The following is a 23,127-nucleotide window of genomic DNA, read 5'->3' on the forward strand; positions in this document are numbered from 1 at the left end:
CAGCATGGTTTGGCGTGTCCTCAAGGCCAGTGTGAGGGTGCTTCCGCCTCCTTGGGTTATGATGGAGTCTTTCATCACATGATCGAGAGTGACAGTGTCACCCTTCCAGGTCCTGTGGGCCAGAAGCAAGTCCCGGGCTCTCCACGTTTCAGGGAAGGGGAGCTGTGTGAAAGTGGGACTCACTGGGGGCACCTTAGGGTGAGTCTGTCACACGTGCTACCAAATACAACTGATTATTGCTATAGCTGAACTTCTTGAGATCCTTCCCCAAATCAGCATTATTCAAAGCACATTACATCTATTTACTGATTTAATTCTCACGAAATGTCTATGACAGTGGTTCTCAACCTTGGCTGCACATTAGAATCACCTGGGAATCTTTTAAAATCCTGATTTCTGGGCCTCATCCTCCGGAAATTCTGTTTCTTTGTTACTAATGTTGTGGCCCCACCCCATAACAAAGAAACAGAATTTCTGGAGGATGAGGCCCAGAAATCAGGATTTCAAAAAGATTCCCAGGTGATTCTAATGTGCAGCCAAGGTTGAGAACCACTGGTCTATGAAATATGCAGTTTGCTATTCTTAGTTTACAAATGATAAACCTGAAGCATGAAGAGGAGGGTCCTTCTCAGGTAAGAATATTCATTTAACAAAAGTAAAAAGGCACTTGCCCAGCCAGTGTGGCTCGGTGGTTGATCGTCGACCTATGAACCAGGAGGTCACGGTTCGATTCCCAGTCAGGGCACATGCCTGGATTGTGGGCTTGATCCCCAGGTCGGGGCCTGCAGGAGGCAGCCGATCAGTGATTCTCTCCCATCATTGATGTTTCTGTCTCTCCCTCCCTCTTCCTCTCTGAAATCAATACAAATATACTTTTTAAAAAGTAAAAAGGCACAAACAACAACAAATCTTGGTGCCACATATTCCTTCAGCTCCCACACTCTCCCCCCGTTTCCCTGGCAACAAGCGTTTTCTTTTCCCTTTTCAGTTTTGGTGGATTCCCTTTGCTCACCAGGGCTCACTCGTCCCCTCCTTCACGGGCATCTCTGCCGGGAGTGAACGCCTCAGACCACCCCTCCTGCGCACACTGGAGCGTTCTCACCGGGGCTGGTTCCTGCTCCTTCAGGGTCCTTACACGTTTGTCAGGACGGCCTCAGAGGACAGGCGCCGCTTCTTTCCTGTTTGCTGTTGTTGTGTTCCCAGCACCGAGCACATGAAGGTTTTGAGTGGAAGAGTAAACACCTTAATAAAGGAAGCCTGTGGAATGGAAAAGCTACATTCTGGAGGGCCACATCCTGTGAAAACACTGCCCTGCCTTCATGGCTGTAGGTATTAAATTGACTTTAGTTATTATTATAGTTATGCATTAGAGCTATTACTGAACAGTTAAATGGATGGGAGCCACTGGGTGACTGGGAGAGGAGAAAAGACATTGATATTAACAGACTACACAGGGGAATTGAAGGCCTGCTAGGCATTCCGCCTGGAGGGTCTTCACCGCTTCTATTCCTTCTCTGGGTCCTTACCATCCTATCCTATATGATAAAAGGCTAATATGCAAATCGACCAAATAGCAGAACGACCAGTCCCTATGACATGCACTGACTACCAGGGGGCAGACTCTCAATGCAGGAGCTGCCCCCTGGTGCTCAGTGCACTCCCACAGGGCGAGTGCTGCTCAGCCAGAAGCCTGGCTCACGGCTGGTGAGCGCAATGGTGGTGGCAGGAGCCTCTCCGCAGCAACGCTAAGGATGTCCAACTGCCAGCTTAGCTAAGCTGTCAGTCGGACATCCCCAAAGGGCTCCCAGACTGCAAGAGGGTGCAGGCCAGGCTGAGGGGACCCCCGCCCCCCGAGTGCATGAATTTCGTGCACTGGACCTCTAGTACTATTATAACGGACAGCATCCCTTTCGCTCATTTGCTAGGTGCTATGCTCTTATGGCAGCAGAAACTGTCCACTTCACAGTTCTTGGCACGTAGTAGATGCTTATGAAATATTTGTTAAAGACACGAGTGACTAATAGTCACTTAAACACAGCTGTTCAGTGTATTTCAAGTGGAAACAGTGATTCATTGATTCCCACTACATTGTAACATGCCCTTATTTCATCTGTACAAGAACATGAGCTTGATTTGCACTAAATAGAGCATTTGTTTTCTGTTTCATGGTTGGGTACAAAGAAAGTTTGCTTTTTTTATATTCCTCCCCCAGAGGAAACATTGATAAAAATGCAAATTATAAGAGAGATCCTCTTTTAAGACATACACATATTGTCAGCATGTTCAAATTTTTATTTATATGCATTTGGATTAAAAAAAAATCATTTCTCATCAAGGCCGATCAGATTGTCCCAATATGTGGCCAGGGCTTGGCACAACGTTTAATGAAAAAGATGAGCCATAAATATCAAAGCATTCTTCTTTAATTTTGAGCAGTTGACTAACTCTTGATCTGTCAATGCCTTTACTTTTGCCTTTAGATGCCTTTATTTTGTTGTTATTACCTATTTCACCACAGGCTACATGTCTTCTGAGCAGAACTGCTGTAGCATCGGGGACATTGTGATACTTTGAATAGAGCTTTGAAATTTGAAAGCAGGATGATTCTTAGGAAAGGAGGCAGAATGTAAAAGTGTAGACTTAAAAACACTAGGGAATGATTGTGGTTTTTAACGTTGTAGAGCAGTGAAAGGAAATCCCATGTAAGTATAGTAAATGAAGTTCAATAATTGAAACCTTTTCAGAACTAATATCAAGATTATCTTTTTAAATAAAATATGTTTCTAATATTTTATACATTCTTCAAGTATGATTTCCCATATAGTAGATGCTGAAATTCTTTTCAGCAATTGAGAGAAAATATTTTTCTCATATTCCTTGCGAATTCTTCTCCCCCATTCACTGAGGTTGGAGAAATCGCTTGCCAGGAGATCTTGCGTGAGGGCATGCCTTCCACCCGCGAATGGAACGTCTCCTCTGAGACCTGTGGGCCTGAGCAGGTCACTTGGTGGAAGGAAGAAGGCTTCTCCTGGAGGTGCCAGAGTGTCATTCCAAAGGAGACCATCATCTGTCTTAGCCAAGCGGTTAGCTGGCTTACAAATGGTGTTTCCAGAGGAAGGAGAAAATGTGTGTGTGTGTGTGTGTGTGTGTGTGTGTTGTGTATGTGTATGCATGCACAGGCATACTAGTATATGTACATGTATGTATAGATAGAAATAAGAATATATGGCTATACACATGTTTATATGTATCTTCTTAATGAGAAGGCTGTATTCAGTTCCCACAAGACTAGTTATTATTTTAAAATACGTTTTTATTGATTGCCGGGGTCCAACCCCAGTGGGTCCAGGGGTCCCCAAAGGTGTAGATGGAGTCGGCGAAGAAGGAATGACACGGAGACGGAGTTCAGTTGATCAGCAGCCTAGCCAGGATCTCTAGCCAGGATCTCCAGCCAAGTTCTGGTCTGGATCTCCAGAGAGGTTCTGCCGTGGATCTCCAACGAAGTTCTGGTTAGGATCTCCAGCCAGGTTCTGTGTCCATGTTGTCTCGCTAGGTTCTCCAGCCAGGTTCTCCAGGTTCTCCAGCCAGGTTCTGTAGCCAAGTTCCCTCGCTAGGTTCTCCAGCCAGGTTCTGTGTCCATGCTCTCTTGCTAGGTTCACCAGGTTCTCCATTCCAGGTTCAGTAGCCATGTTCCCTCGCTAGGTTCTCCAGCCAGGTTCTGTCCAGGTTCTCTAGCCAGGTTCAGTCACCAGGTTCTAGTCAGGTTCTCTTGCCAATTTCTGTAGTCAGGTTCAGTCCAGGATCTTTTGCCATGCTCTCTCCAGCGAAGTTCTTCTGTCTGTAGGTTCTGTGTAGGTTCTGTCTTCTTAGTTCTGTGTTCTAAGCTCTGTATTCTAAGTTCTGTCTCTTGCTGTCTTGTTACATCTGTATTTATACCAGTTGATTCAATCCTATCAATCTCTATTACAAAGGTTAGGGCGTTTCTTATCTCCATTCCAGGGAGTAAAGATTATGTAGCTTAAGCATGATTGTTCATAGTTAAAGTGATTAATTACCCGCCTGGCACTTAGTTAAGAGGTTTTATTCCCTCCCTAACTTCAGGGGAAAATCCCTACCTGGGGAAACAACCTTTCTCAGAGAGGAGACCTTGGTTAAAACACATAGTGCCAAGAAGGTGAGCAAACATATTAAGAACAGTATGGATGGACCGGCTCCCGGCAATTGATTTTTGTGTGTTTGTTTTAGAGAGAAAGGAAGGGAGAGGGAGAGAAATATCCACGTGAAAGAGAAACATCTATCCGCTGCTTCCTGCACGCCCCCGACTGGGGATCAAGCCCACAACCCAGGCATGTGCTCTGGCCAGGAATAGAACCGTGACCTTATGGTGCATGGGATGACGCTCAATCCACTGAGCTACGCTGGCCAGGGCAAGATTAGTTGTTATTATGTTATCATAGAATCTTTGGTTTTCAAACCCTCTGCCATGTACATACTCACAGATCTCATTTAATAATCCAGTGTTGCTCTGTACTCCGGCCCACTCCTCTGGCTGTAGAACTTTATCCGAGGGAAGGAGTACAGCTGACATCATTCTGAGTATGGGAGCTCCCCGGTCCTCAGGCCGGACTTCATTCCTGGTGATGCTGCACTGGTGTGGTCCCCCGAAGCAACAAGGAGAGGAAAAGAAGAAATCAGCTTGGCTCGGAAGGGAGGCTTTTATTATAAAAGCAGCTTTGAAGCCCAATGATAACAGCGAGGACACAAAAAGCCTTCCACTTGTATGTCAAAATGTGTTTTTTGGGTGATATTTTCTCTCTGAATTTCCCTTTTTAAAAAAAATATTTTTTAATTGATTTCAGAGAGCAAAGGAGAGGGAGAGAGAGATAGAAACATCAATGATGAGATTTCCCTTTTGTTCACATTAGCTTAATGTCATGCGTAATATTTTAATTAGACGGACAGAATTTGGAAATAGTGTAGCTTTCTTTCCTCGTGAGCATCCTGATGATTCCAGTTGGTCTTTATTACCACTCAATAGTGACAGTCCCTGATCGTACGCGCACGTAGGTTTTGATACAGTTTTTAAAAGGGAAAGTCAAGCAGTTGCTTCAGGGAGTGGGCTTCGAGACCACGGTCATTTACGTTTGTAGACCAAAGCTCTTACATCACCCTTTACAAGTTGCTACTGTTTTATTTATTTTGAACATTTGTTTTTTGCGATGGCTTGAACATTATTCTATATCCAGATCTTAGAGATTGTCATTCACTTATTCAGCAGGGATTTAGTATCTAGCGTGTGCAGACCATGGTGCTGAGTTCTTCTCGTTGGACTGCTTCTGACAACAATGCTTTCACAACACTGAATGCATCATTTCCCAGACAGTCTCTTGTTCTATGCCATGGTGATAATTTTCCTGTCAGAGGGTTACAAGGTTAAAACATTTGGGGAACACTGAATGATAAATATATTCTTTGGGGCTTAAAACAAATTCTAGCATATCTAGCATTACATGTAGCAAAAAAAAACAACACACCATTTGGCCATATTTAGTAAGTACAGGTTATATTTATTGGGTTTTCGGACAGTTTTCCTTTTGGGTAGGTTACCCATTAAAATTAAAATCACCTATTAAAATTCCTATTTTGCAAAGCCCAGTTGGAGAAATAGTGTCTTTCTTACTAGAGGCCCGATGCACGAAATTTGTGCAAGAGTAGACCTTCCTTCCCCTGGCTGCCCGCCCTGGCTTCCCTCTGGCACCTGGGACCTGGGCTTCCCTCTGGCCCGGCTGGAAGGATGTCCAGAAGGACATCTAATTAGCATATTATGCTTTTATTATCATAGATTGCAACACTGGAAACAGCATTGAAGAAGTATTGGCCAGATTGTCTTTAGGATATTGTTGGTCCTATCTCCCTTCCTGGTACTCTCAGCCATCCTCTATTATTTTTATGCCTCACTTTACGCTTATGGGATTACATTTTTTCTTATGGATAAAATGGCTCAGACCCTCAGATTAGAATATAAGAGGGTCCGTGATAACAGTTTACGTAGTTCATCTGCTCCTTACTCTTTTGCTATTGCGTTTGGCTCCTGGTTGGACTCTTACTGCCTAGGTTGGCTTTGCTCGAAAGACCCTTTTGATTGCTTTTGTTGGACACAGCAGCTAACATGGTGCACTGCACAGACTGTTGGCCTAAGTAATTCTACACGCTGGAGATACTAGCACGTACGCAATACAGATCACCTTCTTGAAACACGTTCTTTCCTTGCATCTGTGATGCTTTTTGCTCTGATTTCCTTCCTACCTCTGATTGCTTTGGCTCAGTCTTCCTAGCAGCATGGATTTTTCTGCCCATCCCTTCTATGCTGGCGTTCCTCCAGGCTCTGCTTCAAGTCATCCTCTCTTTAGGTCATCCTTCCTGTGTGTGATCACCCACATCCACGTTGTCAGTTACACTTTCTTCACTAATAATTCCTACTGTTCCGTGTGCAGTCCCACCGTCACTGTGGAGCTGCTTGCCCTCGTCTGGGTTATTGATTAGACCATCTTCACGTGATTGCCTTCCAGAGATCCCTAATTAGCATATGCAGAGAAACAAACTACTATTTCTTTGTCTAAAACATGGTTCCTCCTTGTGTCTTTTCCTGTCCTGGTGTCTGCTACCAGTGTCTACCCAGCTGTACAAGCCTTATTCCTAGGAATCGTCTTTCATGCCTTTATCGTATTCACCACTCACACACATGCTCATTCAGCCCCATCGATGCTGGTTCCTCTCTTGACTGATATATATCTTTACTCCCACTGCCTGAACAAACTTTGCATGATTTGTTCCTTGGCCTTTCTTTGATGCTTTTTTTTAAAAAAATATTTTTATTGATTTTTGAGAGAGGGTAAGGGAGAGAGATAGAGAGATAGTAACATAGATGAGAAAGAAACATCATTGATACACAGCCTTCTGCACTCCTGCCCCTGCACTGGGGATCGAACCAGTGACCTCTTGGTTCACGGGTCAACACTCAACCACTGAGCAACACCAGCCGGCAAGATGTGTATAGCCATATATTCTTGATGCTTTTTGACAGGAGTCCCTGTCTCTCATCTTGCCTCTGTCCAGGGCATCCTCTATGATACATGCAGAATGATTTATCTAAGATATCTACTTGGAATTATAATAAACATTTCAACCTTAATTGGTTCAAAACCAAACCTCCTCCTCCCCTTTAAGAAATAGCCATTTCATAATTTTTATTGACTTTATTGGGGTGACATTGGTTCACAAAACCATACAGGTTTCAAGTGTACACCTCAACAAAACCTCACCTCACACTGCACCGCGCACCCCTCACCCAAAGCACAGTCTCTTTCCATCCCCAGTTATCCCCTTTTGCTTCAGTTGCCAAAAGTCTTTGGTGCCATCTTGCCAGCTCTCTTCCTCTCATATCACACATCCCACCCGTCATCAAGTCCTATTGGCTCAACTTTCTGAATATAATCAGAACCCAAGTATTTCTCACCCCCTATACTGCTGTCACCCTAGTCCAGTGATGGCGAACCTTTTGAGCTCGGCGTGCCAGCATTTTGAAAAACCCTAACTTAACTCTGGTGCCGTGTCACATATAGAATTTTTTTGGTATTTACAACCATAGTAAAACAAAGACTTATATTTTTGATGTTTATTTTATATATTTAAATGCCATTTAACAAAGAAAAATCAACCAAAAAAAAATGAGTTCGCGTGTCACCTCTGACACGCGTGTCATAGGTTCGCCATCACTGCCCTAGTCCATAGTGCTATCGTCATTTTCCTGGAGTTTTACAATAACGACTTATTCATGTCCCTGGGAAGTCTTTATCTCCTAAAACTACGTTGTCCAATTTAATAGCTACTAGCCACCAGTGGCTGTTGATCTGAATTGAGATGTGTTGTAAAAACACACTGGTTATTGGAGAATTAGTGTACAAAGAGAATGAAGACTATCTCAACAATATTTCATACTGATTATATGCTGAAACAACATTTTGGATCAGTTGACTTAGAAATAAATTAATGTCCCGTGTTTCTTTTACTGTTTCAGTGTGATTATGGAAAAATTAAAATCACATGTGTGGCTCCCTCAGCTTTGCTTTCAGACAGCTGCTCCAGAGTCGTCTTTACACACAGCAGGCAGAGCCAGCCCTTGGAAATGTCAGATCTTTGCAGTTTCCCGTCCCAAGTCCTCCACAAGCGTCCCAGCGAACCCGGAGAAAAGCCAGTCTTTGCGTTGGGCCCCAAGGCCTGGCATGATCTGTCCCCTCTGCTCCTTTCCGCTCACTCTCCAAGGCCTTCTCAGCTCTTAGGGGCTCCTTGCAGCCCACCTGAGGGCTTCTGCATTTATATCCCTTCCTTCTCGTCGCCCACTCCTCCCCAGATGGCTGATGCCTCCCTTCTTTTTATTACAGTCCTCACCCGAGGGTATGCTTTTTAAAAAAATTTTAGTTTAGAGCGAGAGGAAGGGGGTGAGAGAGAGAGAAACATTGATGTGGGAGAGAAACATCAATCAATTGCCCCCCAAAAGTTCCCCAACTGGGGATGGAACCTGCAATCTAGGCATGTGCCCTGATCAGGAATTGAACCTGCAACCTTTGGTGTATGGGACAATGCTCCAACCAACTGGGCCAGAGCTGTGTGTTTCACTTCCTCACTTCATTCAGGTGTCTTCTCCAATGTCCCTTATCAATGGCAAGCGTTAGAGAGGCCCATTCTGAACCCTGTATCTAAAGCCACAGTCCGCTCACCTGCACACACTCAGCAGGAACCTCTCAGCATGGCTTGGCTTCGCTGTGAAGGGCTCCTCACCGTCTGCAGAATGGAGCCCAAATTGCTTAGGACACTAGGCGTCCCGTTACCATTCAGCCACTTTCCCGCTCTCCAGCACATCACTCACTATCCCCCTAAGCCAGCGGTTCTCAACCTGTGTGTCACGGCCCCTTTCACAGGGTCGCCTAAGACCATCCTGCATATCAGATATTTACATTATGATTCATAACAGTAGCAACATTACAGTTATGAAGTAGCCACGAAAATAATTTTATGGTTGGGTCACAACAAGAGGAACTGTATTTAAAGGGCCAGAAGGTTGAGAACCACTGCTCTAAGCAGCTTGCCTGCCTCGCACTCTGAATCACTCACAAGAAACCCAAGATAGGGAACAAAGTGATAAAGAATATGGTAGAGGGTTAAAGGACTTTATCAAATGTAGTTATATTCTTTTTTAAAATATATATATATTTTATTGATTTTTTACAGAGAGGAAGAGAGAGGAATAGAGAGAAACATTGATGAGAGAGAAACATCGATCAGCTGCCTCCTGCACACCACCTACTGGGGATGTGCCCACAACCAAGGTACACACCCTTGACCAGAATCGAACCTGGGACCTTTCAGTCCACAGGCTGACGCTCTATCCACTGAGCCAAACCAGTTAGGGCAAATGTAGTTATATTCTTATACAGAATTCACATTCATTGAATTTAAACATTGGGTGATATGTAAATAGCCACTTTTCAACCCTTAAATTCCACTGACATTCATCCCATAAAATGTATATTCATATAATCAATACTAAAGGCAAATGATATACTCACCCACAGTTTAAATTTTTGTAAAAGGATCTCTACTTGAATAAGTTTCCCTGTGCTGATATTTATTCTCCTCTCTAGCCATTGGTATGATCAGAGATTTCCTCCTAATTGAAAAGGGGGCATACTGATCAATAGCTGAGACATTTTATTAGCAGAGAGAGAGGCGGGGGTGGGGGGGGTGAGTTTTAGAATGAGCATTTCTATTAAGGGTAATTCAGGAAAACAAGAATTTATAGCTCAGCAATAAATAAATAAATAAATAACCCTTTCAGAAATGTTTATTGTTCCAGCTCATTAAAATGTTATGTCTCGGACAGTATTTCTTAAAGGCCATAAAATTAATAGTGTATTTTAAAAGCTTTATTGGCGTTTACTTCCTAAGTCTAATTTAGCCCCCGTGTTTAATTGTGCTGTCTCCTTACAGGCTGGGGATCCGGCGGTTAATATGACTTCTCTGTTTTAAAGGACACACATTTCCTCCAGGGCTAGCTTCCGTATTCTCTCGAATGTGTTTATTTCACACTGCCTTTGCCTTTTCATGTGCTCAAATCCTGAGACTCTGTCAGAGTGAGTCTGGAACTGGTATTTCTTTGTGTCTTAAAATAATGCGGAAATTTCAATTAACAGCTAATCATGTCCCTGGCCTGGCAGAAGGCACAAAACTAAAACCCTGATTCTCAGCTCCTGGGGTTAAGTTTTAAATCTTTCACTACAGAGAGCAAGGGCGGTGCGATAGACATTTACTGAGTGCCCGTGATACGCTGGGCCTCACATGGCCCACAGAGGGGTAGACGGCACATGCATTACCCCAGGTGTAGCAAGTCTACCTTTTCCACCTCCTTGTACACACGCACTTCCCAGCAACAAACTCCTTTACCTTTTGAGGGAACATGCCTTCCACCTTCTAGTCTATTTAGAATCCGTGCGATAAGGATACCTCTTCCTCTTTAGTCTTCTTAAGTGGAGTTGCTTTTACTTGTCATTCCCAAACCACAAGGACAAATACTCGGAGTCAATATTCACAGGAAACGTCAGACTCCCTGGAGGCGTATCTTCTCTCTCATCCTTACTGTTTGCTAGCCATCCTTGATCACAGCCCCTGTGCACCTCTGACCAAGCCCAGCTGCCTTTTTCATTCACCCCATCTCCCAGCATCGGCCTGAGCGTGGGTAGTGTCTCCTGCAGTAGTCTTTTTAAAAAATATATTGCCACTGATTTCAGAAAAGAAGAGAGAGATAGAAACTTCAATGATGAGAGAGAATCATTGATCGGCTGCCTCCTGCATGCCCCATACTGGGGACTGAACCTGCAACCCGGGCATGTGCCCTGACCGGGAATCGAACTGTAACCTCCTAGTTCATAGGTTGACACTCAACCACTGAGCCATGGAAGCCAGGCCTGAACTACTCTTCCAGTGTCTTTAACCTCCTCAGCCCTTCACCCCTTCACCCCTTCACCCCTTCACCCCTCACCCCTTCACCCCTTCACTCCTTCACCCCATCCATTGGTTCAGTGCGTATTCTGCGCTCCAGAGAACAGTATCCTAGAATTGTCCAATCAGAAGATGGGAAGGCTGGGACATTTATGTACTCACGTCTTGGGGCTGTTGTGAGGCCAAGAGGTGGGATGCTGGCTGGTAATACAACCGTATAGTGCAGCTGTGCTGGACTCTGGTGGCTGGGAGGATGTACAGAGACCAGAAGCAACTGCTGTATGTAGAACGTATTCAAAATACAAGAGCGGGGGCTTTATCCTTATTGCCCCTGCATTGCCAGCACCCATACAGGCTCCAGTACATGGGTTCCCATGAGTGGCTTAGTGTCTGCTAAATACAGATGAAATAATTGAGTAAGTAAACAGCGAATGAATGAATGAAAGTGTGCTGAAATTGTTCAGGGGTATTCAATATTGTAGTGTTTCTTAGATGAAAAAACTTTAGAAGGAAACTTAGATGAATGTTTTGTAGATGAAGAATCACAGGATCTCAGATCTGTACCTTGCTATAGATGTGATTGGCAGCCTTCAGCAGATCTCACATTTGTCCACGATGTTGCTGTTTCTGGATTTGATTGGCCATGATCCAGTTTAGAGTAGCGAGTATAGCATTTACTTTTCGATTGAGTGCTCTCCTCTGCTCCTGCTTGGTGGTTTAGCTGACACATTCCTGAAGGCATTATTTGAGTTAAATTTTAAAATAGGGGTCATGTGTCTGTGAGCAAAGACGGTGTATAGAGAAGACCACAGACAAACAGAAACGTGTATTTCCGTTTTTATTTCCGGAGTGTATTTCCGGGTAACAGTGGCTAATTGGAGTTTAGGATGTATGACGTGTGCACATGGGAGGAAGAGGAAATCTGTGCAAATAGGATTGGAGCTACCGTGAGCAGGACCTTGGAGTAGCAGGCTTACATACAGCATCCTCACACCTTCAGACAGTCCAGTTACTGACTGGCCATGATGCCCGGCCTCCACAGTACAGCTCACACTCTCTGACAGTCCGTCTACTGTATGCTGTACCCCCAAACCCACTCCGTCTCAGTCTGTCCTCTCCCCAGACCCTGTACCAGGGTCACCTCTGGCGTGAAGTTCTTCCCGCCTGTCTCATGCTGGCATTGCCGACTATTTATGTGTTTTATCTTCACTCTTCATACGAAGCCGGCCAGGGACAAGACAGCCTCAATCCCCTGTGTCAGCCAGCAGACTCCATGCCCAGAGAAGACACAGTAACTAGTTGGAAAGTTAAAAGCATCCAGTTTGGTGCTACTTACCTGAATCTCTTGTATATGTGAGTTTTTAAAAAGTTAGTGTGTTTTTTAAAAAGTTAGTGTGTTTGAGGAAAAGGCTAGTAGTGTGAAGTCGCACATATTTTAATCTTTCTGGTCTATCCGATTTTGTGTGTATCCAAAGAGGTGATAACAGTAGAAGGAGGGGTGCAGGGATAGGTATGATAGTGTGGGTGTACTTGTTTTAATATATTTCATAACTTTTTATTGTCTACACCGCTGACAGCAAAGGAATCCAAGGGATCGGACCGGATTTCTTTATTTTTCACACACTGTAGAAAATTTCATTTAAAAAACCTAATCTAAAGGTAGAAACATATGTTGATGTTTAATTTGGTACAATCTGAGGCATATTAGAATAAACACTGAAAACTTATTTTATTATTTATTTACTGTACTCCTCACCCAAAGATATTTTTCCATTGATTTTTAGAGAGAGTGAAAGTGGGGGGGGGGGGAGATTCAGACAGAGAGAGAGAGAGAGAGAGAGAGAGAGATCAATTGGTTGCCTCCTGCACACGCCCCAACTGGGCTGGGGATAGAACCTGCAAGCAGGGTACATGCCCTTGACCGGGAGTTGAACCTGCGACCCTTCGGTCCCCAGGCCGACACTACTTAACCCAACGGGCCAGGGTGTAAAACTTGTTTTGATTAAACTGCACCCATTCACTTTACTCACCACCCATAACGGAAATGCCTCGTAGGGTCTCCTTGGGGTAGATGGGTTTGGTCCTGGTACCAGTTGCTGGGAACAGTGCGCCTCTCACACTGGGAGGGTCCCTTTCCTTGGGCTCCTTTCCTCCCTTCCTCCCACCTGCGCTCTCTCTCTCCTCTCTCTCTCTCTCTCTCTCTCACACACACACACACACACACACACACACACACACCCTTAGTTTTTGCTTCTTTCCTGCATACTTTGCCTTGGAATTAGTCTTCATGGAATCTTGTTTTTTCGGCTTATTTCCTAGATGGGAAGTGATGGAGTTTTACGCCTCAGCACGTCAGCTCTAAATAATGAGTTCTTTGCGTATGCAGCACAAGGATGGAAGCAGCGGCTGGCAGAAGGTAAATGCCTATTTCCCGCTCCTACTTGACGTATCTGAGTGCACACGCTGTACTGAGCTTGCCCCTTTCTCTGCTTCCCAGTCTCTTCACCCCCCGGAGTCTACTTTAATTTAATAAAAACTCACATTCTGTTCCCAGGGACTTCACCAATGCTTCGTTACACTTGGCATCTTTGATATCAGACATTTTTGAAGAAAGCATGATGTTATCCAGGACATAATAAAAATGTTGCTATAGCAAGATATTGGGGGAAAGTGTTAAATTTAATTACTTGTTTGATGCATTTTATATTTTACTAGAGGCCTGGTGCATGACATTCGTGCACTCGAGGGGAGGGAGGGTGACCCCTCAGCCCAGCCTGCACCCTTTCACAGTCCGGGAACCCTCGGGGGATGTCCGACAGATGGCTTAGGCTCACTCCCTGCGGGGAGCGGGTCTAAGCCACAGTTGGACATCCTTAGTGCTGCAGTGGAGGTAGGCCACTGTGCTTGCCAGCCGTCAGCCCAGCTTGTGGCTGAGTGACACTCCCCCTGTGGGAGCATACTGACCACCAGGGGGCAGCTCTTGCGTTGAGCGTCTGCCCCCTGATGGTCAGTGTGCATCATAGCGACCAGTCACTCTGCTGTTTGGTTGATTTGCATATCACTCTTTTATTATATAGGATTCATGTCCTGGGGGCATAAGGAATCTTCTTTTAATACTTTCTTCCCTTGAAGCCACCACTTTACCTTATCCTTCCTTTTGTCACCAGGCTTCTTGAAAGACTAACAATATCAATGCTACCTACCACACTTTATTCTCTCACTCACTCAGCTTGTCATGGTTGGGTGTGGCCCCACTGTACACAATGAAATAATCTCTCCTAGAAAATGCTGACAGCTTCCTAATGGCCAAGTCCAGTCTCCTCTCCTCAGTCCTTACAGTTCATGTTCCTTCTCCAGTTTCTCGTTTGCTTTTTATCCCATCCAACTGGAAACCATCCCCCGTGGGCATTCATAATATAAGTAAAATCTCTTCCTAAAGCTGCCTTTCTGACCGCTGTTCCTCAGCTCCTTTCTGGATCCCCTCTTCTCTCATCGGAAGGTAAATGTTAATGCCTCCACCATTCTCTTCCCTGACATTTTCTTTGGTAACTTACACATAGCCTCTACCCAGCCTCCTTCCCCTCCCTATGGCCCACACCTGGCTCTCACTCCTCTTTCTTGTTCCTTGGTGTTCCATTCCCAGCACCTACTGGATCCCCTAGCTGACATAAGGCACCTTCAAACCAACAGGCCAATGCTAAACTCCCCATCTTCCCTGTAATATCTCTGATTCCTTCTGCCTTCTCAAGGTTAATATCGCCACCCTCCTCACAGCTCCTCACTTTAACCCTTGACAGCATCTTTGGTCCTCTTCTATCTCCCCAGGTCCATCTGGCCAGGAAGTGTTAATTGTGCTGTGAGTCAGCATCCCCTTCCTGGTCCCACAGCTACTGTCTGACTGCGCTTTCCATGTCTCCTCTATGGTAGTCAGTGGGCTTTTAGGTGGAGTCCTTCGATGTCTTCGCCCTGTTTTTAACTGCTTCTTTGGCCAGATTCCTCCCTCATGGACCATCACCAGAACCTCCCTCTGTGTCTGACAGGAAACATTTAGAGCTCTTGTTAGAATACACGTTGGGTAATTGGCGGCAGCCTGCCTTTCCTATTTCATTTCATCCTATGTTCTATTCACAATTGTCCATTCAAAAGAACATAAACATACATATTCATATCTCTGTGCCTTCTGCATTAATTACTTTATGAAAGCTTGATCATCTTTGAGAAGCTAGCTCAAGAATCAGTTCCGACAGACTGTGGAATCTCAGATGGAAGGCAGGAGTGGGTGGGAAGAGATCAACCAAAGAACTTGTGTTCATATCTGCATAACCCATGGACGCAGACAATAGGGAGGTGAAGGCCTGGGGTGGGTAGGGGCAGGCTAGAAGGGGTCAATGGGGGAAGAAAGGGGACATATGTAATACTTCCAACAATAAAGATTTTTTTTTTTAAAAAAAGCATCAGTTCCAATATGTGGCCTTCTCTAATAGATTTAGGCAGAATTAAATGCTTTCCCTTCTATACTTTTAGTCCATTTATCCTATCAAGGGCTCTTGACATCATATTATAGCTAAAGGTATGCCTACTCTCTCACCAGACAGACTTCATTAAGGACAGTGGTCCACTCTCATTCCCAGCCCTGAGCATGCAGGACATCTGCTAAATGCTTTAGGTTCCTCTGTGCCTCAGTGCCTGTTTAAGTGGTGTTCATAGAAAGAGAAGCTGTAGAAATATTACCTGTACTCAGCTTTTAGTCTTCAACATCCATAAAAGTCTACTCAGATTAATGACATGTTTTCTTTCTTAATTGGCAAGAGATGCGGCCTCTTTGACTCAATATATAAGCCTTTTCTTTCTAGGAGAGTTTACGCCAGAAATGCAATTGCGGATAAGGCAAGAAATTGAGAAGGAAAAGAAAACAGAACCTTGGAAAGAAAAATTCTTTGAAAGGTTTTATGGAGAAAAGTAAGTGCTAGAGCATTTTTTCTCATTTCTCTTAGAAGGAAATGAAAATGTAATTCTCTGCTTCGCATAGCATACTCATATGCTGTAAAACTTAATAAACCTGTGATAAAAGGCACTAGCCCCTCAGTGTAAGAAACGGCAGGGAAAATTATAGTGGCATATCAGCACTTAAATGATTAAAAATGCATTTTCAAGGGTTTATAACTTGTCCATGAAAATTCATTTTGGACTGAAAACAGCATGAAATCCCATGGAAATCAATTTTGGCTTTCTTAACTGGATTTTAGTAAAAATCTCCGTTTTTATTAATCCAAGTTATTTTTATTAATGAATACTTTAGACCTAAGTAGTTTTAGACATATTAATCCCCACATTTTCCCAAAAATACTGACCATGCATATATATATATATATATATATATATATATATATATATATATATATATATATATCTGTTTAGTCTTTATTTCAGGGAGAGCTTGAGGTGTTACCCTTCACTCTACCCATCTTTCTCTTGGGGTGCAACCTGTTTTAAATTATTTTTATCGTGTGTGTTTCTTTTCAAAATAATACTGGCCACACAGAGCGTGGTAGTGACGGCACGAAATTGAAAGTATTTCTCCATTGCTTCACGGTTAGAGGGACGTACCTATTCCACGTGAGCAGAATCGGCATCTCAGAGACCATCCGATCCCTAGAAGGAGGAGGGATTAAGAAGCTGACACTGACAGTAACTTGAGACCCTCCTAAGTAGAGGAATTTGAGCTTTAACTCCCAGGTACACGAGTAATGCTTAGATTAATGCCTGAGAGTTATTTTGTGTAAAAGATACTGAGGTCGTGTAGGTAACAAAACCTGCACCTTTGGACTCATTTCACAACCCGCCTCCCCCCCCACCCCCCCAGTAAATGAGGACAAAGCCTCAGAAGGAATGTCACAGGGGCGGCTGTTCTTCACAGAAAGGAATCCCATGCCATATGGCCTCCTTACCCTTTGGTGACTTGCCCCAAGGCAGTGCTCTGGAGTCGGAAGGCTTGTTTTCAGGGGCTCTCCTAGGACCTTGGATACGTAAACGTATTTAAGCAAAAGTAAAAGATCATTACCATCTTTTTTTCAAAAACAAAAATGTGGCCCGCTAGGTCTATGCCTTCCTAGATAGTCACTGGCAGTGTTACTCAAACCTGGCCATATCTGATCCTCATCGGAGCTTTGAAAAACAGGTACAGGTTTCCAGAACCCACCCCAGACATACCGATTGGGCATGTCCAGGAGTGGAGCCCGCCCTCATCACCCTCGTCTGACAAAGGGAATGTTGGGGGCACGCTTTTCTGTGACGGCAGAAGCATAACGGAGGCGGTTACCTCCAACACACTAGTCCTGAATTATTATTGGTGTTGGGCCTACTCTTTCATGAACCCAACATTTATCCAACATCTCCTCAGTGTCAGACACCGTCCGAGATGCCAGAGGTACAGTCATCTGGGAGTTTCCTGGCTCTGCCCTCCGAAGGCCTACATTCCAGAGTTCATGTAGCTTTCCTTCCTCCAACAAATAATCATTGCACATACTCTGGCCATGACATGTTTCTAAGAGTTTTGCTAATGTTACTTCACGTAATTCTCCCAACAAATCCTATAAGGTGGATATCATTATTATCCTTATATTTTAAAAACGGTGTCCAAAATGGAGGGACAGTGAAACTTAATTTTACCTGATTTATAAGGCATGCAAAGTCGTTTGCTCAGGGTCTTAATGCTACAAGTTCTTCTCAGAAAAAATTCATACATATACATTTTTTTAAAATATACTTTTATTGATTTCAGAGAGGAAGGGAGAGGGAGAGAGAGGTAGAAACACCAATGATGAGAGAGAATCATGGATCAGCTGTCTCCTGTAAGCCCCCCATTGGGGATGGAGCCCACAACCGGGGCATGTGCCCTGACCGGGAATCGAACCGTGACCTCCTGGTTCATGGGTTGATGCTGAAGCACTGAGCCACACCAGCTGAGCCACATATATTTTTTTACATGGCATTGGGGGTTTCACAGGCTCCCATAGGTTGATCAGGCTAAAGGCCCCTGCCCCAGAGGGTGACAGCTACAATACTGTGAGGAAGGCTCCCATCTCCACTCCTGAGCTCCAAATACAAACAGTTCTTTTTCACTTAACTGCTTTCTTGCTATAGTTTTCCACAGAGTTTCTGTCTCTTAAAGGTACTGGACTTCTTGCTTGCTTTTTCCTGTCTTTGATTTCGTATCGGATGACAGATATATTCTGGACATTTCATTGACTGCCCTTCTAGTTTTGTGACTTTTAGATTGCCCACGTTTTCCCAATATGTGAGGGATTTTTCCTGAGTATCACACCCTTTCCCTTGACTGACACCATGTGCCTTTTCATTGCTCAGAGTTTTTCCCACAATGTTACTATCCAGTTTCCCTTCTAGTTAAATCTGTCTGATTTCGTTTTTTTCTCTTTGTTTGAGGTCTTTATGATGGTTCTTATTGGCTTACTCTGCTTGCGATATAGTACTGTGGTATATTTTAGTTACTTGGAAATCACCCACATGTATGCTAACTCAGAATTGTAAGAGTTGGTCTGATTTGCAGTTTAGATTTCTGAGGGCAGGGTTTCCTTTGTGTGGTTATGTGGTGTGCTCTAAGCCTCTTCTTTCTATGCCTTATGCCATCTTAAATCTATTTTCCCATGAAAATAAAATGTTGATATGGGCATATTTCACACAGTGCTGTTTTCTATATGATTTATACGATTTCTATATGACCTATATGATTTCTATATGATTTGTAAGTGTATACACACTTTTTTTCTGATAGTTCAGTTGATTTTTTTTTTCTTTCCAGATTTAACCCATTGGAATTCATAATTATTCAAAGTGTGTATACATTTTTGGGACACCCTATATATCATATACATACATCCTATCTAATAAAGAGAGAATATGCTAATTGGCCCTCATTCCATCGCAAAGATGGTGGTGCCCACAGCCAATAAGGAGGGGATATGCTAATTAACTGCCATGCCCTCACAAAAGATGGCTTCCCCCAGGTGGTCAAAGATGGCCACCTTCGAGTGGTCAAAAGGTGGCCACCACAAGATGGCCGGCAGGGGAGGGCAGTTGTGAGCCATCAGGCCAGCAGGGGAAGGCAGTTAGGGGTGACTAGGCCTGCAGGGGAGGGCAGTTGTGAGCCATCAGGCCAGCAGGGGAAGGCAGTTAGGGGTGACCAGGCCAGCAGGGGAGGGCAGTTGGGGGCAACCAGGCTGGCAGGGGAGGGCAGTTAGGAGTGATCTGTCTGGCAGGGAAGCAGTTAGGCATCAATCAGGCTGGCAGAGGAACGGTTAGGGGGTGATCAGGCTGGCAGGCAGAAGCAGTTAGGAGCAATCAGGGGCAGGCAGGCAGGTGAGCAGTTGGGAGCCAGCAGTCCCGGATTGTGAGAGGGATGTTCGACTGCCAGTTTAAACCGGCAGTTGGACATCCCCCAAGGGGTCCCAGATTGGAAGGGTGCAGGCTGGGCTGAGGGACACCACGCCCCCCCCCCCCCCGTGCACAAATTTCATGCACTGGACCTCTAGTATATATATATATATATATATATATATATATATATATATATATATGTGTGTGTGTGTGTGTGTGTGTGTGTGTGTGTGTGTGTGTATTAATAACATTGTCAGTAACCAACTAGCAGAAATTTGGCTGCTAGTGGATAGCTTCTCTATGTTCTACACTTAATTTAGTATCTAGCCTGGTATCCCTGCTTGACCTAGCCCCCAAAGACCTTATTTCTAGCTGATAATTCTGCTTTAAAATTTTTCTGTAATGTAGCTATTCTGTTCCTCTCAGTATAGTATAGTTATAAATGATAGCTTAGTTTGAACCCATCTTAGGGAAAGTTGAAAGAAAAGAGACTAATTATGAAAGCAGCATCTTCTTTCTTCTTTTCAGAATGTTTTAGTAAAGAAGTCAATGATCAAACACCCACAAAGTGTATTCAGCTTTTTTCCCTTTCATTTTGAGGATGTAATTTAAGTAAAAGGTTGAAGATTTCTCGGAGGTATTTTCCCGCATTGATATTATTAGAGCTGTATTTCAGCCGTGTTTCTTGCTCTGGAGATGTTCTCTCTCCCACTTATCTCTGTAATTGCCCCTAGTGCTCTAATGTAATGCACTTAGATCATCCTGTTCCCTTGCCCCTGATGCTGATCTGGTAGCTCCGTATGACAGGAAACAGTGATTCGCAGTATCTTTGATTGTAATCCTGATTAACTTTGCCTTATGATCTGAACATTAGGCTGGATTATTTCTAATCTTTTTTTATGGAATATTTTTACAGTAAGAGATCTACACGAAAGAATTCATCTTGCCTCACACAAATGTAACCTAGCAGAATCCACTCTGATGATCCCAAATATGTTTGTTATTCTTTAGTGAAATTTCCATGTTGTCTTTGGTTAGATGCTTAGATTCTAAAATAAGGTGATTGAACAACAACTCTTTAATTGGTTTAAGAGAACTTAATCTTTGGAAGTCATTTCAGTGTCAAGATTTTACAACATACCCATCTTCCATGGATCTTAATTATTTGGTTATGGTGCATCCTTTGAAGGCTGTTATTTTTCTACTATAGTGACAGATTTCTACTTTATGACTTAAAAAATCTTAGATCTTATACATTTTTTGCTTTTCTGACCATATTTTCTAATCTTTTGTAGTCTGTAATTTTCTTATTCCTTTTACAAACAGTTGGTAAGGTTCATATCTCTTTGCTTACGGAATAAAAATCTATATCTTTCTTAACCAGAAATAGTTATGATTATAAAGTAGATAAACCAAGTCATTATGAACTAATTTATATAAATTGAGCATATTACTTAGTGATTATAAAGTTCATTTGATGCATTTGCTTTTATTAAATACTACATTTGTGAGAGATCGAACTGTACCTTTTGCATTTTGTGGTTGAACAACAATGTTCCTAATTTCTGTGCAGGTTGGGCATGTCAAGAGAGGAATCTACAAAGCTCACGGCTGGACCAAACAGTGATGGAGCTGAAAGTAGTTCTTCATGTGGGAGCTCGAGTCTTCCAGGTCTTTCTTCACAGGCTCCCTCAGAAGAACAAAAGCCAAAAATCATGAAAAGTCCAACTTCTGCAGAGCCTGAGTTCTGTGCTGGGCTCTGCCCAATGGTAGATGTAGGAAAAGAGGTAATGGCAGAGTCGGAATCAGAGGATATCTTGATCCCTGAAGAATCTGTGATTCAGGAGGAAATTGCAGAAGAGGTAGAGACAAGTATCTGTGAGTGCCAGGATGAAAATCTTAAGGCGATACCCGAATTTTTGGAGGAGTCTGAAATTCCAGGCAGTGCTCATGAAGAGCCCCAGATAGCAATTCCTGAAGAAAACTTGGAATCTTGTGTTATAATGAACGATGTTTTAGAGGCCGAGCCTCACGTTGAGCTGAAGGTGGAAGAGAAATCCGAGTCTCCCCAGGAAGAAATGTCCGTGGTTATTGAGCAGCTAGAAGTCTGTGACTCTCTCATTCCTTCCACTTCTTCTGTGACTCACCTCGACGACCCAGAACATAAGGAGCCAGAAACTGACACAGAGACCAACACTCCAACAATGAAAACAGGGTCATCTCCTTTAGACGGCCAGTTTCCAAAGGGCGGGATCGCTGTGGATATGGAGCTACAGGGCGATCCTGAGGAACAGCTTTCTGAAAACGCTTGCGTCTCTGAAACCTCCTTCTCCTCTGAGAGCCCAGAGGGGGCCGGTACCAGCACGCCATCCCCCGGAGGGGAAACCCAGTCGACTTCAGAAGAATCATGCACTCCAGCCTCTCTGGAGACGACGTTTTGTTCTGAGGTATCCAGCACTGAACATGCAGACAAATACAGCCAGAGGAAGCCCTCCGATGAAAACCTTCACGCATCTCTGATATCAGAAATATCGCCCGCGTCCACTTCCCCGGAAATATCAGAAGCGTCGCTCATGTCCAATTTACCTTTAACCTCGGAAGCATCCCCCGTATCCAATGTACCTTTAACGTCGGAAGCATCGCCCCTGTCCGACTTGCCGCTGACATCAGAAACGTCCTCAGTGTCTTCCATGCTTCTCACGGCCGAGACCACTTTCGCATCCAGTTTGCCACTCCCTCCAGAAACATCTCCAGCTTCCAGCTCTTCCCTGAATGAAAGAGCGGCGCATCAACAAAGAAAGTCCCCTTCCGTGTCCGTGTCTGAAGAACCGCTCTCTCCGCAGAAGGACGAAGGCCCCGCCCCGGCCCAGCCCCTGGGAGAGAGCCTTCTCTCTCAGCAGAGGACTCTGTCCAGCACTCCGGAGCCCACCCTCCCGGGCCCTTCTCCCCTGGCTCCCGAGGCGTTTCCGTCCACAGAACTCCACGGCAAGCCCCCGACTCAGCAGCCGTGTCAGTCACATGGTGACACAGAGAAGCCCTATCCTGCTCCGATTCCAGAACTTCCTTCTGCAGAAATCATCAAAGGGAAAAATCCTCATGTGCTGCCGAGAACAGAAAAGAAAGGGGCGTCGTCACCATTGGAACTGCCTGTCTTTTCTGAGGAGACGGAGAGTAAAGGGACGGAGCTTCCAGCAGCTCAGTCACAGGACCAGCAGTATGTCGCCCCGGGGGAGAAGGCTTCATTTCCAGAAGGCTCCAGGAGTAAAACACATAAGCAAGGAAGCTCGCAGAACCGGTTGGAGACCCCGTATCCTTCCAAGCTGTCAGAGCCCTCCAAGTCACCTGATGGCGGAAGGAACGAAAGCAGAGAATCCGAGATCGCGAAGAGGAAGACCGCAGAGCAGCACAGCTTTGGCATCTGCAAGGAGAAGAGGGCGAGGATCGAAGATGAGCCATCCACCCGGAACGCGGCATCTGGCAGCCCCGCTGAGAAGGAGCAGCAGCCTCCACGAGAGGAACCCAGAGTCCCTCCTCTCAAGGTACGGTGTTTTATAAGAATGAAGAAAAGGGGGAAAAGGCACTTCCATGCATAGGCTTTCCCGACTTAGATACTGAATTTTCCAGGAATAAATGAGATCTTGCTCCCTCTGGGTTTTTATGTAGCAGTTGATAATCGAA

At 44.4% G+C, this 23,127-nt stretch overlaps 1 protein-coding gene across 1 annotated transcript in view; it reads left to right on the forward strand.

Annotated features, from left to right (window-relative positions):
• Positions 1-23,127, forward strand: part of ASXL3 (ASXL transcriptional regulator 3) — a 103,973-nt gene that overhangs the window by 73,856 nt on the left and 6,990 nt on the right. Inside the window, exons 8-10 of the mRNA XM_036322652.1 lie at positions 13,375-13,471; positions 15,909-16,014; positions 21,023-22,988. Of these exons, the coding sequence (XP_036178545.1) occupies positions 13,375-13,471; positions 15,909-16,014; positions 21,023-22,988 (2,169 nt within the window). The remainder of the gene's footprint in view (positions 1-13,374; positions 13,472-15,908; positions 16,015-21,022; positions 22,989-23,127) is intronic.

This window comes from Myotis myotis, unplaced genomic scaffold, assembly GCF_014108235.1.
Source record: "Myotis myotis isolate mMyoMyo1 unplaced genomic scaffold, mMyoMyo1.p scaffold_m19_p_9, whole genome shotgun sequence".
Taxonomy (NCBI): domain Eukaryota; kingdom Metazoa; phylum Chordata; class Mammalia; order Chiroptera; family Vespertilionidae; genus Myotis; species Myotis myotis.